The sequence below is a fragment of the Ananas comosus genome, linkage group 1 (genome assembly GCF_001540865.1).
Source record: "Ananas comosus cultivar F153 linkage group 1, ASM154086v1, whole genome shotgun sequence".
NCBI lineage: Eukaryota > Viridiplantae > Streptophyta > Magnoliopsida > Poales > Bromeliaceae > Ananas > Ananas comosus.
The window spans coordinates 21466110-21483775 of NC_033621.1; the positions used below are offsets into that span (position 1 = coordinate 21466110).

Below are 17666 nucleotides of genomic sequence, written 5' to 3' on the forward strand. Positions count from 1 at the left end.
ACGTATATTAAGCATTAATCTTTTTATTATTTGTGTTATTGGTATTTGAAGCACCCACCATATGATGTTTCTTTTTTTTTATTTAAATGTGAGCTTGCGCTAGGTCTTTGGGTAAAATTAGTTTTAAAATTGTTTTCTCTAATTAAATTTTATTAATAATTAATTAACTTCTAGAGTTGAGTGGGTAGTTGGTTGAATAGTATGCGGATGAAAATAATTAAAGGATAGATCTAATGGCAAAAAACTCGATAGTACCAAGAATAGTATAATAGCTGGACACTCTCTCTCTCTTTCTCTCTCTCTCTCTCTCTCTCTCTCTCTATATATATATATATATATATAGTGTGTGTGTGTGTGAGGCTACTATGTATATATATATATAGTGTGTGTGTGTGTGAGGCTACTGTGCTTTTGGAAATATGGAGCCTTTCGTGCTTTCAGGTCGTTTTTGATGTTGCGACTTTCGAATCGTCGATCGGTTTCGTTAAACTTGATCTAGAGTATTTGAAGTATCTAGAAAATAAATTTTATGATTTTTCGATATCATTTGCCTAGTGATTGAAAAGGTTCAAAATCAATAATTTTAATGGCCATAGTGAGCCGTTTGCAAGTTTAACGGTGTAGAAATATTCAAATCACGTAAAATTTTGATAGAAAACTTTTTACACTATATAAAATGAGATTAATATCTGTGATCTAAAATTTTAATGTCATATTATCACGTTTTGTAAGATTTTTATTTTTAGCCGTTGATTTTGAGCCCCTTCGTTCACTAGGCAAATAATATCGAAAAATCGCATAATTTATTTTGTAGGTACTTCAAATACTCTAGATCAAGTTTAACGGAGCCGATCAACGATTCGATAGTCATAACATAGAAAACAATCTAGAAGCACGGAAGGCTTCGTACTTTCAGAAGCATAGTAGCCTCACTCTATATATATATATATATATATATATATATATAAAATTGAGCTAGAATACTTTTAGAAGCAACAATCACTTGGTGCTTCTAAGTTTCTAGCCCTTGGATCTATTCCTTAATTACTAATACCCCTTAGATCAAACACAATTCCACCTATCACCATAATCTCAACCCTGCATCTCTCCATTTAATGGTTAAAAACTCAAAAGCACCACCCCTTGGTGTTTTTAAGAGTATTCTAGCTTAACTCTCCCTCTCTCTCTCTCTCTCTCTCTCTCTATATATATATATATATATATAAAATTGAGCTAGAATACTATCAATAGCAAACGGGCTCTGTTACTATCTAGTTTTCGATGATTTATATATAATAGTTTCATGTTGAATATTGAAAAGAATTGGACCTATATATATAAATAATGTAGAGTGTATTATCTTTTGTCTATAAGCTTTTGGATTGGTTTGAGTACTTTTATATTGTTAATTATTAGTATTAATTTAATGTGCCAGGATTATTATGTATTTGGAGTTATATATATAAAACTCTCCCCCCCCCCTTTCTCTCCACAGGATTATGCAATTGAAGCTATAAACACCTCTCTCTCTCTCTCTCTCTCTAAAGACTAAGCCATGTCAAGGAGGGTGTCATCAAGTGCAGAAATCAGGAACTTAGCTGCAGTTTCAAGCGGCCTTCTTACTGCGTTTGTAGCTGCGAATGATCAAACCCTTCCTCGCCTCCGAAAACATGTCATAGCTCCTTACGACCGCCGCTACAGGTACCCCTCTCTCTCTCTCTCTCTCTTTCTCTAAGAGTTCAAGTCAGGTGCAGGGCACAGCAACAAATTAAAGATCAAACGTTCAATCTTAATCATTGATTGTCTCATTCATTTGCAGTAAATATGGTAAATAATCTTTTCTACCATATTTTCTGAATAAAAGGTAGCGAGCTACCGCTTCATTCATTAAGCGACATGAACCTAACAACAGAGACGAGATAGCCAGAATCTCCGGTTCACAAAGAGGGCAAGTAAAATATAAACATAGAAAATAAAAAAGACAAAAAAAGAAAAAGAGAAAGGAAAGAGGAGAGGGTTGGGTTGCAGAAATGCATAAATTTTTTTTGCCGTTAATGCCATAATTTACTAGTCTTTCTATTTAAGCAGCAATTAATTAAGGAACTGCTTAGATTGATCTTTCAAACTTATTCTATTATAGTGTGCACTTCATTTGAGCCGGATTCTCCAGTAAGTTATTTTTCTCTATTAGTTTAAGCTTTTAGCCTTAGTTTGGTTGGGGGTTAAAGGGTGGAATAACCTCTTAACCCCCATTTTATCCCCAAACACTTCTAAAAATAGGTGGGATTAGCTAATTCCACCTCAAATGGGTTATCCTGGATTAACTAACCACACCTAACCCCATCAAACACCAACCAAATATTATTTTCTATTCATAATAACCCACTATCCTTCTTATCCCACCTACTCCAACCAAACACTATTTTTCACTATCCTGAACTAACTCCAACCCCTAATCAAACACAAAAATACTCTAACCCCACCTTAATCCTAAATTTAACCCTATATCTGGAATAACTAGTTTTTCCTTAACCCCGAACCAAATGGTAGCTTAGAGATCTAAGCTGTTATTCTCATCCTATCAGAGTAGGATGCCTCCATTTGCGTAATGCGCATGGAGAAATTTCGTGGACATAATCAATAGATCATGCATGTTTTCTATGAGCCGGAGTTGTTTTATTGGTTCGGTCCACTGGACCAGTTCCAAGCAATAGTAGTTTTCCATAGAAACACCTCTCTCATTTGAGGGTGCAACATAACAAAGCACAAGATTTGCTTTTTATCTTTTCCTTTTCCTCTGTAATTAATACACCCATATCTCAATTTCTGTACACATTCATTGAAGTGAGATTTTTTTTTTAATTTTTAAAAAGCCCCCTTATTACGCAAGCTAGGTTTTGTTATTTTCTTATTTATTCTCAAGATAATGTTTATATTATATTATATTTTATTAAATAAATCGCTCATGGGATGTGATAGTAAACTGTCTTAGACATATATATAATTAAGAAATGGACAAATAAACTAAACATACAAAATGTGTGCGTGTGCTCATGCATGTATACAAATATATATACACAAGGACACTAATTTGCATCCATATGTACATGCATATATACGGACGCACGTACGTACATGTACTACACGTTCACACGTACACAACACCAACATCCTTTTCTCAAACAAATAAAAGTGTAAAACCAAAAATACATGCAATGAGATAATAATTATATAAAAAAAATCCATTAGTGAGTCATTTGCATGCATATATTTGTAGTCACTACAAACTAATTATACAGTTACGTTTTAACTGATGAACACGATCTAATATGTATTATATATATATATATATATATATATATATATATAAGCATCATATATACTCTCGCTCTATATCTCTCTTTTGTTTCTTTTTTTTTTTGTTTTGGTAATTATGTTGTTGTGAGTAACATTAATTGTTATATATGTTTCAACAATTTACATAGGTGGTGGCAAATGTTTCTGATCCTCCTGGTCATCTACTCTGCTTGGGCCTCGCCGTTCGAATTAGCCTTTCAAAAGGTGGGCTCGGGCTCGCTCCTAGCCATCGATCTCGTCGTCGACGTGTTCTTCGGCGTCGACATCATTGTCTCCTTCTTTGTCGCGTACTTAGATGGCTCAACGTATCTCCTCGTCGACGACCGCAAAAAAATAGCCTTGAGGTATACATACATACATTACTCGCGTCTTACTTATGTACGAAAAATTACGATTTTACTCTATTTTATTAAATTATTTATACACTGAACTAGTTAAAATATAACACATATGCTCGGAAAGAAAAAATAAAAGGTTTAGGGTTTCGAATACAAATGCTACATTGTCTAAAGACTTCGTCTCTTTTAAGAGATTGCAACTGCATTCATAAATTCTTTTTTTTTAAAAAAAAGAGAGCTTGAAAAAATTGTGTGCACCGGGTGTGCCAGTACAATTGTGCACCGACTCAATTCTTTTTAAAATAGATGGAGAGTTTGTTAACAATTGAGGTGGAATTAATAGGCAGGATCTGAGAATATATATTAACGTTTTTACTCACGTGCATAATGAATATAAAAGAACATATATTTGATTGGTGAAACAGAAGATAAAAATTTAACCTGTTAAATACTAAAAGTAGAGATTAAATTCACGTTCATACAGAAATAAGAGGGTTTAGAATTGATTCTGATATTATACTACTGAGAAGATCGACTTAGTAAAAAATAAGCCCAGACATATATATTAATAGTATGCGTTTTCAGATACGTGACGAGGCCGTGGTTCGCGATGGACGTGGCGTCGACGTTGCCGTTCCAGGTCATCTACCGGATCGTCACCGGCAAACACAACGGTGGATCCGTCTTTGGCTTCATCAATCTCCTCCGCCTGTGGCGGCTCCGGCGAGTCAGTACCCTCTTCACAAGGTATTATGTTTCTAAAGTGAATAATTATTTGGGTAAACTTCAAATACCACCCATGTGGTACGTTTTACACTTTCTCATTTTAGTACCATATGGTTTAATATATTAAAATGTATCAATTTAGTATCCTGTGATTTTTCTTTTCTTTTCGTCAACTACTCCGTTAATATTTCGTTAAATTATATATAAAAAATTTCAGATATCTTACTTAGGTTTATCGAATATTCACTTTACTATCTTTTAGTTTTAACTTTGTCACTGATTTAACGAAAAAAAATTAATGAATGAAATAATAAAAAGAAAAAAATAAAATCACGGGGTGCTAAATTGATATATTGTAAAGCACATGGTACTAAATTAAAAAAGTGCGAAATCACGTAAATGGTATTTGAAGTTTCCCCTAATTATTTTAATGAAATTATTTTTGTGTCTCTTCACATTGGTCAAAAAAACACTTTAACTTTATTTAATATTTATTTAATACTTTATTAATTATTAGAGAATAATATTGCTACATAATTGGCTATGTTATCAGCTAGTACAACAGGACATGGTTTAAATAATAGGATTGATTGGTTAGCACTATTTGTAGAGAATATAATAAGTTTTTTGAGTTGAAATGGATGTATTGAAGCTTATTTTATGTAAATGATTGGAGGGAAAAGTCAAATTAGGGTTAAAATTAGTCCTATCATGCACATCAGTACTACATGTGGTGTCTCTTAATTAGGGTATTGAACATGCACATGAATAAAAAAAAAAGTCTTTTTAAAAGATGTTATTATATATTTGCTATTGAATATAAACTGTTTATTTTAAATACTTTAAATTTTTAGAGAAATTATTATTTTACATGAGAGTAGGGTCCAAATTTGAATCCTACCACACTTCGATCCCTTTTAATTTCTCTCATATCCATCATGGATGTGATGAACTATGTTAAATAAATTTATTAATCCTTGTTAAATATGATAATCAAATAATGAACATATTCAGTTAACCTCTACATTGGTTGAATAAATTTACTCTAAAGCAAAATCAAAAGACATATCATATTCACAATATTATATGTTATCAAATGATAATGAATTTATGAGGTGGCACTAGCACTAGCTTAATTAAGAAGAAGAGCTTTGGACCATTAATAGCAATTTCGATGTATTCCACCCTGCGACTTTTGTGTGCAGAGAAAATCAAAACTTTTTATTAGAATTTTTATTTTTTGAGTCTAAAAAAGCTTATCTCAGCTTTTCCTTCACGGCAAAAGCTCCTAACACATGTGTTCTCATTGGATTTCCTGAATTTTCAGTCATTATCAGTACAAGATCTTCTGGTACGTACTATCAGAATATTTTGTCAAATTTTGAATAGAAAAGTTTAACAAGGAATACCTTTTGGGATGACGTTTGGTGGTGGCCATTGAAGCATTAATGCAAAATATTATTGGCGCAACGTACTTTGAACTTGTCAAAAGAAATTGAGTTTAATGAATTCTGTCATACTTTTTCTAACAAAGAAAACGAAAAAGTTACCGACTGTCCCTAGAGCAAGTGGCAAAGGGTTTGGTGGTTGGTACCCGAGACACAAGCTCGAATTCTACTTGATTCACATTTCCAGCTAAGTTTATTTCTAAATGAAATAAACGAAGCGTGTAGCGTGCTACCTATCTCTCAAAGAAAACAAAAAAGTTGTTGTTGTCAAAAGCGTCACTTGTCGATTATATTTTGATGTTGTTGTTACAAAGTGCACAAGAGGAAAATTCACAGAAGAGAAAACTTTACATAATTCTAAAAAGAAAAACACTTTTTTTTTCTTTTTTCATTTTTCTTTTTCCGCCTTTTTTGGTGTTAAGAAGCTAGTGGAATGAAACTAGTAGTCCAATATGGGCTCTTGTGCTAGCTAGTTGAGAATGCCTACTTTTTTTCTTTTTCTTTTTCTTTTTCTTTTTTTTAGATAGCCAAGGTAAGGAGGTGACAAGCAAAACCTCTGAAGATTGCAACACAACATTCATACTAATGCTGCTTACTTGGCCCTACTGCAGCTTTTGTAGAAAGGCCACTAGAGCCGAGTAGAACTGTTTCAAGAAGCAATGTCAGTTGCTATGAAAAATCCTTGCAAGATCTTTGTATGCAAAAAAAGCATAAATTACACAAATTTTGGACCCCTCAAACTTGCATGTTTCAACTTCTTGGTATAGCGAAAGATCGAACGTTTTAATCTGCCAAATACGTGGCTGTTGCTTTTTGGAGTATACAAGTGATTCCAAAAGCTAGTCAAATGTAGCATCCTCCCTGCATAATTAAAGGCTAATCAGCAACATGGCAGCATTTCATCTGATTTTGTGCATGAGAGGAATTACGCAGACATCAAACATTTAGCAGCAGAAGTTTCATTTTTCTTTTTCTATCATACCCAATAAAAACTATCTTCATTCGGTTTATAACTTAAAATTGGTAAACGAGAATGTAGTTGAATGTACAGAAAATAGATTCTTTGATTGAAATTCAGCATCAAAAACTAAGACGAATTCTTGGACTGTACAGGTTGGAGAAAGACATCCGCTTCAGCTATTTCTGGACGAGGTTTGTGAAGCTCATTTGTGTAAGTTCAAGCTCCTAATTATTTCATTGCGAAAGATACTCTTTACCGCACTAGCATCAGTAGTAACTTCGACTTAGGCGTTTGTACTCGAAGGCCCATTCGATGAAGTTACAAGTACTAGAGTGCTAATTTAGGTTTAAGTGAGAAGTCAAAATGTATAAAATCACTAAAATATGGGATTTGTAAACCTGGAACCATCAAACTCCGCAATTTTGTCGCCTTAATTTCCTATGTAGTAGTAATAATAGATACTTGGTTATGAGTGTTTTTCTCCTTAATTGGTTACAGGTGACATTATTTGCGTTGCACTCAGCAGCCTGTGTATATTTCTGGCTGGCGATGCATTACCGTATAAAACAAAAAACATGGATTGGGAGCCAGATACATGATTTCATGGACCGCAGCATATGGCTTGGGTACACCTATGCCGTGTACTGGTCCATCACTACTCTCACCACCGTCGGTTACGGGGACTTGCACGCAGAAAATACGGGGGAGAAGCTGTTCAACATCTTCTTCATGCTCTTCAATATCGGCCTCACCTCCTACATCATCGGAAACATGACCAACCTCATAGTCCACAGCGCAACGCGAACATTTATCATGGTACTCCTCGCTCTGAGCCCGTTGTCTAAAAGGTACCGAAAGCCAATTCTATCACCGAAATGAATGTGAAATTTAATGCAGAGGGACAAAGTACACCAAGTCTTGCGATTTGCAAGCAAGAACCTGCTCCCCGAGGGGCTGAGAGAACAGATGCTAGCACACATGCAGCTCAAGTTCAAGACCATGGAGCTGCAGCAGGAGGAAATTCTTGCCGACCTGCCCAAGGCGGTGCGGTCGAGCATCGCGCAGCACCTGTTCCAAAGAACGGTCGAGTCAACCTACCTATTCAAGGGGATCTCTCCAGACTTCATAGCACAGTTGGTAAGAATCTTCCATCGCTACATATTATTCTAAAAACCTAACCAACTTCCTAATAAGAGATGACAAAACTATTTGAGTAGAAATAATCAACCACATCTGCTTATCAGCATGAATGCTACTTATCGCGTTTGTAACAAAAGTTTAGATAAATTTTTAACAATATAGATCAGTAAGAAGTATCATGATCATCTAGTTAATTTCTTGATCTGTTATGGCAGGTTTCTGAGATGAAAGCAGAATACTTTCCACCTAAAGTGGACATAATTCTACAGAATGAGATGCCAACAGATTGCTATATTATAGTCTCAGGGGCAGTGGTAATAATAGCGAGCTTTTTTCGATCGTTTCGTGCGATACTCTTTCATTTGTATACTTATGCTTATATACTGGAGATATCGGCCTAATTTTGCAGGATGTTCTAACTAACAAGAATGGAACCGAGAAGGTAAGATTCAAACTACAAGAGTTATTTCGTTAACCGGAAATATATCATCATGTTTTTCATAGGCAAACAAAGAAAAGTAATACTACATGCTGAAATGACCAAATGTTACTTTGGTTCAAAAATTGTGATCTTTTGTAATAACTAAAATTTCTAACTATGTGTGCAACTCTCACTCAAAATCAACACACTAGGAACACACTAAGAGATGTTTTTTTTTCTCTATCAAGTGCTCATTAGAATACCAACTTATATATATATCTCTCTTCTTTTTTTTTTTCTTCTTTTAAATAGAAAAAGGAAACCAAAATAATTTTTTTCTTGTCCTTTGAAAGCAAAGAATTAATACTGAGAATACTGAGAATACTGAGATTTTTTTTTTTTCCTGTTTGGCTCGCCTCGGAAGCCTTAGCTGCTTCCATACTGTACGCTTAATTCATTTCTCAATGAATGAAACATGTAGCTCGTCTTCCTCTTTCTCAAAAAAAAAGTAACGGTATATGGGTTTCTAGTTTGTGTCAAAATTAGGTCCTGCAGATATGGTAGGAGAAATTGGAGTGATCTTCAACATGCCTCAGCCTTTCACGGTACGAAGCAGAAAGCTTTCCCAGGTCGTTCGGATAAGCCATCAGCATCTTAGGCAGATCGTTCAGCCGTGCAACATAGATGCGGAAGTAATTTTCTCCAATTTTCTTCAGGTTTGGCTCCGAATTTAAAAAATTCACAAAGAAAGAAACTGAAAATTTAATTGGCTCAAGGATATATTTTGTTTTGCTGGAACTTCTGCAGAAATGCTATTTGAGAAACACAGTATTCTTATTACAACAGCCACGAGTAGAAGCTTCTTACATACTTTTGAAGCCTAATAAATTGCAGAATCCAACTTATGATTCTTCTTACATTTCCAGTACCTCAAAAATCTAAGGGAAGAAATTGTTGCGGAGTTACCATTCATTGAAGAATTGAATTGCGGCATAAATGCGGTAGGTTTTTTTTTTTTCTTTCTTTCTTCATCATCAAAGAAAGCCGAAAAGCTCTTGCTTTAGTAAAAGTTGGGTGTAACCAGATTTTACGTACTAAAAAAAAAGAGTAAAATACTCATGACTAAAATAGTAAGAAGTAATATATTTAAGGGTTAATTTCATATAGATCCCTACAAATATAGTAAATTATAAATATATTTTTATAAAGTTCAACTTTCATATGTTGTTCCTGTAAAAGTGCTGATGTTTTTAAATATGTTTTTCTGGTTTGTTACTATTAAAGCACTGTTTATTTTATAGTAAAATGACATCTTTGCCATCACAAATATATCCCACCAAAAATCTTAACTATTAATTGAAGAGAAGTAAAAAGGTCAATTCACCTCATTAACTAATTAGGATTAAGTATTTTATCTATAATTAACTAATTTTTTCTAACAGAAATAGAGACATATTTGAAAACATCGGCACTTTTATAGGAACAGCGACATACAAAAGTTGAATTTTGTAGGAATATATTTGCAATTCACTACGCTTGCAGAGACCTGTATGAAATTAACCCTATATTTAATTGCAAAATGCTGCATAAGAATGAACTAATTACCAAAGAAACCTCTAAATTTTGGTATTATTATATTCACCTCTTTTAATGTTGTTGTGTTTTGTCCATATACGATTGATCGAACTATATATTATACAGCAACGTAACAATGTTTATTATACAGAATCTTATACCATCCGAAGAACTTCCAAACTGCGATGCATCAATTTCAAGTGAAAAAGAGGGCACCAACATCGAAGGTAATTCGTTACGGAATATATGAGCAAATTATAGTACCCATAAAAACAAGGGGTAATTTCACCTTATACCCTTCAAAAGTTTAAAAATATCGTAAATGCCCTCTCAATACCCCTCTAAATATATATATACATTCTTTCAAATCTGCTCTTACTTGCAAACTCCGTTAAATATTGTGATTTTTTTTATTGGATTAAAAATTAAATTACCGATTTTGCCTCGTGTTGAAGGTTATAATGAGAAAATATATATATTCAACCCTCTCAATATAGGCTATTTTGAAGAAGGTCCCTATTTTTTTTTTATTTCTGTATAAAGATCCCTTCAGTTTTCATTTATTTGGTTTAAAATAATTTCATAAATTAAATTAAATATATTGTTCAAAACCAAGACACTCTACTAGTAACTAATTATTAAATCTAGAATTAGACTATTTTCGCATGTTGAATGACAATTTTAGTATGTCGTCGAATTTAATGGCTTTAATTACTTTTAGTTAAAGATATTATAAATTTAATAGTTAGTTCCTAATGAAGTGTCTTGGTTTTGAACAAAATATTTAATTTAATTCATAAAATTAATTTAAATCAAATAAATGAAAACTGAATGGATCTTTATACTGGAAAATAAAAATGGGGACCTTCTTCAAAATATATAGCTTATAGTTGAGAGTGTTGAATATATATTTTCTCACCTAACTTACAACAACTTTCAAGGGTTAGGGGCAAAATTGGTAATTTTATTTTTAATCTAACGATTTATGAAATAAAGGTAAATTTGAAAGAATGTATATATTTATAAGGGTAATCATGATATTACTCATTTTGTGAGGTCATATGAATACAAAGAACATTCTTATGGTAAGTTTTTACGCATATAAAGATAACGAAATCAAATAGGCTTTCACGAGTTCGATCAAATTATAAATGTTTCAATCTCGCAGGGCTTCGAAAGACATTACCCACAAGAGTTATAATTCACGCGCATCGCCTTTCTGAATCTCGCAAAACGGAAGGCCATTCACTAGGGAGACTTACATATCTACCTGATTCAATTGAAGAGCTCATGAAATTGGCAGGTATGTGAACTCAATCGATCTCACATTTTTCTCTAATTAAACACTGATTTACATTAAAATTTTGATCTTAAAGCAGCTGAGTGTAACAATTTAAACCTTGAAGTTTGATTCGAACTTCAATTTCAATCCTCCGTCTGTCACGTGTAACAATTTAGACCTTGAAGCATGACTTGATTTCAAATGCATCTTCAAGAGTTTCTATTTAATCAAACCCGGAACATCCAGGACCGAAGAGTTATGTACAATCGAAATAACGAGAACAAATTTAAAATCGAATTCAAACTTCGAAGGCTAATTTCCATTAACTCGTCTATCGTGTAATTTCATGGCACAGAACAAAGTTCTGGACAAGCTGTAGAAAAGATTCTCACTGCCGACGGTGCAGAGGTCGAAGACTTACTTACTTTGAGGGACAACGATCACCTGTTTATTTGTTGAAAAGGCGAAGGACGGCATTGTGAAATGTGAAAAATATCAAATCAAAAGAAGCATGCATCAGTGGGTGTATTAACTTGTAAAAGATTCATATCCAGTAAAGTGAGAATTTACTCTGTAACGCCTCCAATAGTCCCACATCGGATGGGATACTGATTCCGATCAGTTTATATGAGGCCTACACGCTAGTAATAACAACTAAGCTTAAGAATTTTGGGCCGGTGGTTCGGGCCCAACGAGTTATTGTTGCTAGCGGGTTGGGTCGTTGCGTACTCAATCTGGGAGTACGTTCGTGATGTATTTCTTCTAAACTTGTGTACGTAGTACATAAAGAAAACAAGCAAAAAAAGGCAAAAGAAAGACGAAGAAGAACATTTATTTTTGGATCTTAGAATCTCGCTTGTGCTTTCCTTTATGGCAAAAGCTCTATACTTTTTGTATTTAATAAGCACTCTACCAAAAATGATTGTAATCTAAAAGTGAAAGTCTATACTAAGATTGTATTTGTTCCTGCTTAATACTTTTGGGCATGCTTTCAACGTAAAGTAGGCAAAACAGGTCATGTGGGCTTCAGTATCTAGTTCGTATCTATCCACTAAAATCAATACGTTTACTCTTTATATTTAGTATTCAGAAGTCAAATTCTAAGAATCTCATTTCTACGTTCTCTAGTAGCAAAAGCTCTACAATTTTATAGAGGTGATTGTAGCTGAAAGAAGAAGTACGTAAAAGCGGAACAATTTGAATGCCAATTTTTGATCAGCATCTACTCACTAAAATTAATATATGTTTACTGCTCATATCATAACCCATCAATAAAAATACATCACCACTGGAACATTAAACAATACCAAGATTAAAATTTGTGAATAAGAAACAAACATATGTAGCACGAGAATTACATTACTATGACATGGTGCTTTAAAGTCTATATCAACATTAAATTGTTGTTAAATATAAGACAAGTGCACTAAATAGTGGGTAGCTAGTAAGACATTTCCAGCTCACTAAATTACTCCATAAAAAAGAGAGCATGTATTTGATTTGAGCATTAAAAAGAAACTACCATAACACATATATATGCTCATTAAAATACGTGTATTTGTATAAATATCCATTAAAAATAATTTAATTTGCATCTATATTCAAGTTAACCTTTTGGAACTATAACAAAGTATATTGATTACTTTTATTTTGTCTCATTTTTTTGTATTGGATTATTTGAATTAACAATGGAACATCATTACATATCATTAATATTAGTTAATTTTTTAAAAAAATTAATTTTATAATTTATCGACAGTAATTTGGTCCAAATGCTGTTTATATTCACCATTTAAATATTTTAAAAATAATGTCAAAAGAGTTGCGAAGCTTAATTTCTAATAATTCAAATAGTTCATGTCATGTTGATTCGAATATTTGTTTTAATTCAAAATAAGTATTATTANCGGTTAAACTATGTAAAATTTGGTGTACCCCCGTTCACTCTTTGATGCTTTGGTGTACCCTCCAAAAACTTCAAAAGGGAATATAAATATTAAATCTTTAAAGGAATAAATATTAATATAATAATATAGAGATTTTTACATTATGCACGTTAACATGCGTAAATATGCCCCTGTGGTTTCGTTTTTATCTTTTCGGTAGCTTTTTCGTTAATATTTTATTAAATTATATACAAAAAATTTCAGATACCCATCTAGATTTATCAAATATTCATTTTAGTACCCTTTAATTTTAACTTTATCACTGATTTAAGGGAAAAAAAAATGAAATTGATAAGAAAAAGAGAAAAAAAGAAACCACGGGAGGCAAACTGATATATTTTAATCCACAGGGGGCCAAAGTGAGAAACTACGAAACCACCGGGGTTTTTTTTAAAGTTTTCCCTAAATATAATTATAATTTTTAGAAAACATACTTGTATGATCACACGCATTTTAAAGCGTACCCCAGGTCACAAATCAGAGCCATCTAAATTGTAGTCCACAGTAAACTCTAGATACATAATCGCCGTCAGATGAAAAGTTAACGGCTGATGCTGATTCTCGCATATAAATTTTTATGCGGCTCATTGTACAGGTGTTACGAGCATATTCTCCCACTCTGGAATCACTCCTCTCTCTCTCTCTCTCTCTCTCTCTCTCCTCCCTTTCCCATCCCCCCCTCCCCTTCCGATCTCGCACCTCGTCGCCGACGAAACCCTAACCCTAGAACGCTCCGATCCTCAGATCCTTACTCCGTTCATCGTCATCGCCCTGCGGAGAGGATGAATCGCCATTGACGAGATCGGGAGGTTCTCGCTAGGGTTTCCTTGCGAAGGTTCGGCTTCTCTTTCTTCCGTTGTTTCGCTCGAATCGACCGATGTTTGGATGGAAGAATCGGGAGGATGTTGGAAATTTGTGATTAGAAATTGGTGCGTAGGAGTGGAATTAGGGTTTTGAAGGGGGTGTGTCTTTTGCTTGGATTCGAGATGTTCTATGGGGCGATGGTATGGGATCCATGGCTCATTGTGTCGCAGATCGTGTGTCTACAGTGCTTGTACTATCTCACCCTGGGGTTGTTCCTCGCGATCCTCGTGGGGACTCGCGTGTCGCGGTTGGGCCTCGTGTACTTCTTCGATTTCTCAACGCTCAACCCTTCCACTGTCACCGGTTGGTGCGCGATCGTTTCGTTTCTACTCACCTCAATTGCGGGGTAATGATCTTCTCGTTTACTTCTCTTTTGTTGCTTGTTGGCTGGATTCTCTATGTTCATATATGCCTACATCTAACCAGAAACTCCCTAAACATTTGGAAATTTCAAGGGGTGTGAATTGAAAGGTTGGGATTAGATTTATACAAATTATATAGACTTGATTACATTGTTTGAGATTAGATATAAATTTGTGATTCTGTTTCTCTGGTTATTGGTTGATCAATCTGGTTGAGAATTTGCTGACCTATAGCTGAGCCTTTTCTTTTAGATCTTTTGGGGAACCATTGTTTTTATTCCATAGCATGTTCTTTTCTGCCTTTGGAGCTATTATACTATTATAGTATCTTCCTTCTTAATAGTAGAAACAATATTTTAATTGCGACTATCAACTCGTTTTGTACCTTTAGTCTTGTTTTTGCTGATTTTTGTTACCGAAAATGATTGATCAGATAGGAAACAATACGGAAATAGTTTTGAGAAATGGAGTTTAGGTGAACAATGTCTCGTGAACTAACAGGGATGGTGACGGAAGAGACAACAGAATAACAAATAGAAATTTATGCCATTATATGGCGGATGTGGGGATTAAATCCATGACCTCTTGGAGTAGAGACGGCTTAGGACTAGCTCTAATAATATGTTACACAAAAGCTTGTCGTAACAGCCCATAAATAGTAGTCTTAACATTTTTCAAGCCTTATAGTTTGTTGCCGTCAGCAAACTGAATAAACACAGCTGTATAATTTAGAGTTATGACTGATAACTTGTAGGTTTTGGCTGACAATTTACTTGTAAATGAGGGCTTCTTTATCCAGTATTTATTGGGAAAAATAATGATCGAGTACTTGTGCTTCACAAACATTTATCTCATGACCAGATTCCTCTAATGTTGCCTTTTCTCTTGAGCAGAGCTGGATTCTTGCTCTATTTAGTTGAGAGAGCCAAAAAGTGCTTGGATTTTGCAGCCACCCTTTACATCATCCATCTCTTTATATGCATAATATATGGAGGTTGGCCGTCCTCCATAACATGGTGGGTTGTTAATCTTTCCAGCTTGGCTTTGATGTCTTTGCTTGGAGAATGGCTCTGCATTAGACGTGAATTGCGAGAAATCCCTATAACACGACTTCGTGCAAGTAAGCTTATTTTCTGCTTTCTCTTATTTGGTTCTTGCTTTTTTACGTCCACATATCTTCTGGTAGTTTATGGACTCTGCATGTTTACCTGTTCTATTCGACTTAAAGACTATTCTTGTAAAGCTGCGCTGCACATGCTTTTTGTTGTACAGAATTGCATAGTTTTGTTTACATAATATTGTGCATTTCTACTTGAAGTTGTAAAGCAACTTTAATATCCTTCATTCTTATTACAGTGTTAGAACACTGATTTCCAACATTTTGGCTGATTGTTATGTTACTTTTTCATATTGAATACTTATATCCAAAAACCATGTCTAAACAGTTGTTCTTTGGCAGGACCAGTAAAAAAATTGAAGCTTTACGACAGATGTAGAAAATTACTCTATCGTTTCCTTTTCTGTGACTTGATATCTGTTGATAACCTGGAATTTTTCAGTAGTAGGAATATTTCCCTATGACTTTTATATTGGTCTTAGTTCCTCTTCTTTGATATTGGTTATAGCTTGTTTTTTCCCCCTTTTGTTGAATATACTAGTTAGTTTTATCGATTACATAGGTGGTGTTTTATTGTTAGAATTAGATAGCTGAGAAACATGAACTGAAAAGAGACAATTTCAACAGGATGAAACATTTCGTCAGGTTTATATGATATGATGTTAATTACAATATGTAATGTAATACAGCAAGAACCTGTGATAAATGGTTAGCGGAACAGAGCAGGTTGAGAGCCGATCTATAGAGCTGTTTGAAGAAACCTTAACTGCTTCTTTGATTAAAATCCCAACAAATTCCTGCAGAAGCTAGAAGAAAAGGCTTCATATTAGAGCTTCCACTCTTTTTTGAATCCAGAGTCTCATTTTTTACTCCTTCAGCAAGAACCTTTAAGACTTTTTAATTGACAAATGCCTAGCTTTTGCTTCTCGAGTCAAGAAGCTATTTCAGAAGTGTAGTAAAACATTTGTGCAGTGGACACAACAACTACAACTGAAGGGCTTGTCAGAAAATTCTCTTGTCATTGTTATTGACTTGGCTTTTAAAAATTTCTTTGCTTCACAATTCTTATTATTATGTTACATTTTAATCTCTCTCCCTCTCCCTCTCCTCTCTCTCTCTCTCTTCTAAACTACCCAGTTGATATATTCATGTTTTTGTCTTACTACAGATGTTTGACGAAGAAGCGGCCGGAAGAGCTTAGTTCTATTGTGAATATTTTTACAGCCAAAAGATACTCCATCACATATTCGTATCAAACTGGGTCGGATGCTTCATGATGCCTGATTCAATTACCAACTGGACTGGATGTCGCCTTAAAAAGTATAAAAAACTTAAAAATTCTTGGGAGTTGCTTATGCAGCGAAATATCAATACTGTCAATTAATAGGGAAAATTTTTAATTGTTCAAAGGCAGGTTCCCGGTAGTTGCATTATAATTTGGGATCTCACATTTGTGATTGTAATCTCTGTTATCTTTGCCACTTTGTCCTCTCTTTTTCTTTTTTCTTTTTTACAGGAAATTCTATCAGGAATTTTTCGATCTGGCTCTGGAAAAATTTGGTATTAATTTTGTTAATTTGTGTGATAGTTATCTTGTTTGGTATGGGCTGAACAACTGACCTGATGTGATTTATTTTATTTTTTATTTTTATTTTTTTACTTTAATTTTTACATCTATCTTCTTATAAAGTTCTTAGAGGTTAAGCATGCTTACATTTGGACTTCTATTTTCTTATTTACTTTGCAATTTGTTTGTTAACTTTTTAATTATCATTGTTGTTTGAGAACAGAATTAAAATACAATTATAATTTCGAAAATTGTTTCAGAAACTTGAGTTTTGTAAACGAATTAATTTTGTTGTTGCTGTGTTGGAAGCCACTGAAGAGTTTTTTTAAAAAATTAATAGGCTTAAAAAAATATTATAACTATAAAAGTAGTTCGGCAAATAATTTATTTATAAAATTAGGATTATGCGGGAAATGAATTATCGTTTTTAAAATGCGGTAAATCATGCATTATATATTTTTCGGAGTTCGGATTTAAAAAATATATAAGTTATGTGATCGATCAAGTCTAATTTTATAAATAAAATTGTTGAATATTTATTTTTTATAATTAAAAAGTTTTG

The 17666-nt window shown here is 33.7% G+C and overlaps 2 protein-coding genes across 3 annotated transcripts; both read left to right on the plus strand.

The window, feature by feature from the left end:
- Positions 1411-12249, plus strand: LOC109718062 (potassium channel KAT4). 2 transcript variants are annotated; one of them, XM_020244065.1, is made up of 13 exons: positions 1411-1701; positions 3486-3701; positions 4281-4442; positions 6983-7040; positions 7329-7646; positions 7728-7967; positions 8186-8284; positions 8380-8412; positions 8922-9107; positions 9318-9392; positions 10118-10193; positions 11135-11269; positions 11604-12249. In XM_020244065.1, exons 1-13 carry the CDS (start codon positions 1556-1558, stop codon positions 11705-11707), a joined length of 1848 nt encoding a protein of 615 aa, XP_020099654.1. In that variant the 5' UTR covers positions 1411-1555; the 3' UTR covers positions 11708-12249. The 2 variants fall into 2 exon arrangements, with proteins under 2 accessions (XP_020099654.1, XP_020099660.1); XM_020244071.1 differs by having other exon boundaries at positions 8922-9083.
- On the plus strand, positions 13832-17124 carry LOC109722712 (protein SYS1 homolog). The gene is made up of 3 exons (XM_020250832.1): positions 13832-14404; positions 15314-15540; positions 16706-17124. Exons 1-3 carry the CDS (start codon positions 14181-14183, stop codon positions 16711-16713), a joined length of 459 nt encoding a protein of 152 aa, XP_020106421.1. The 5' UTR covers positions 13832-14180; the 3' UTR covers positions 16714-17124.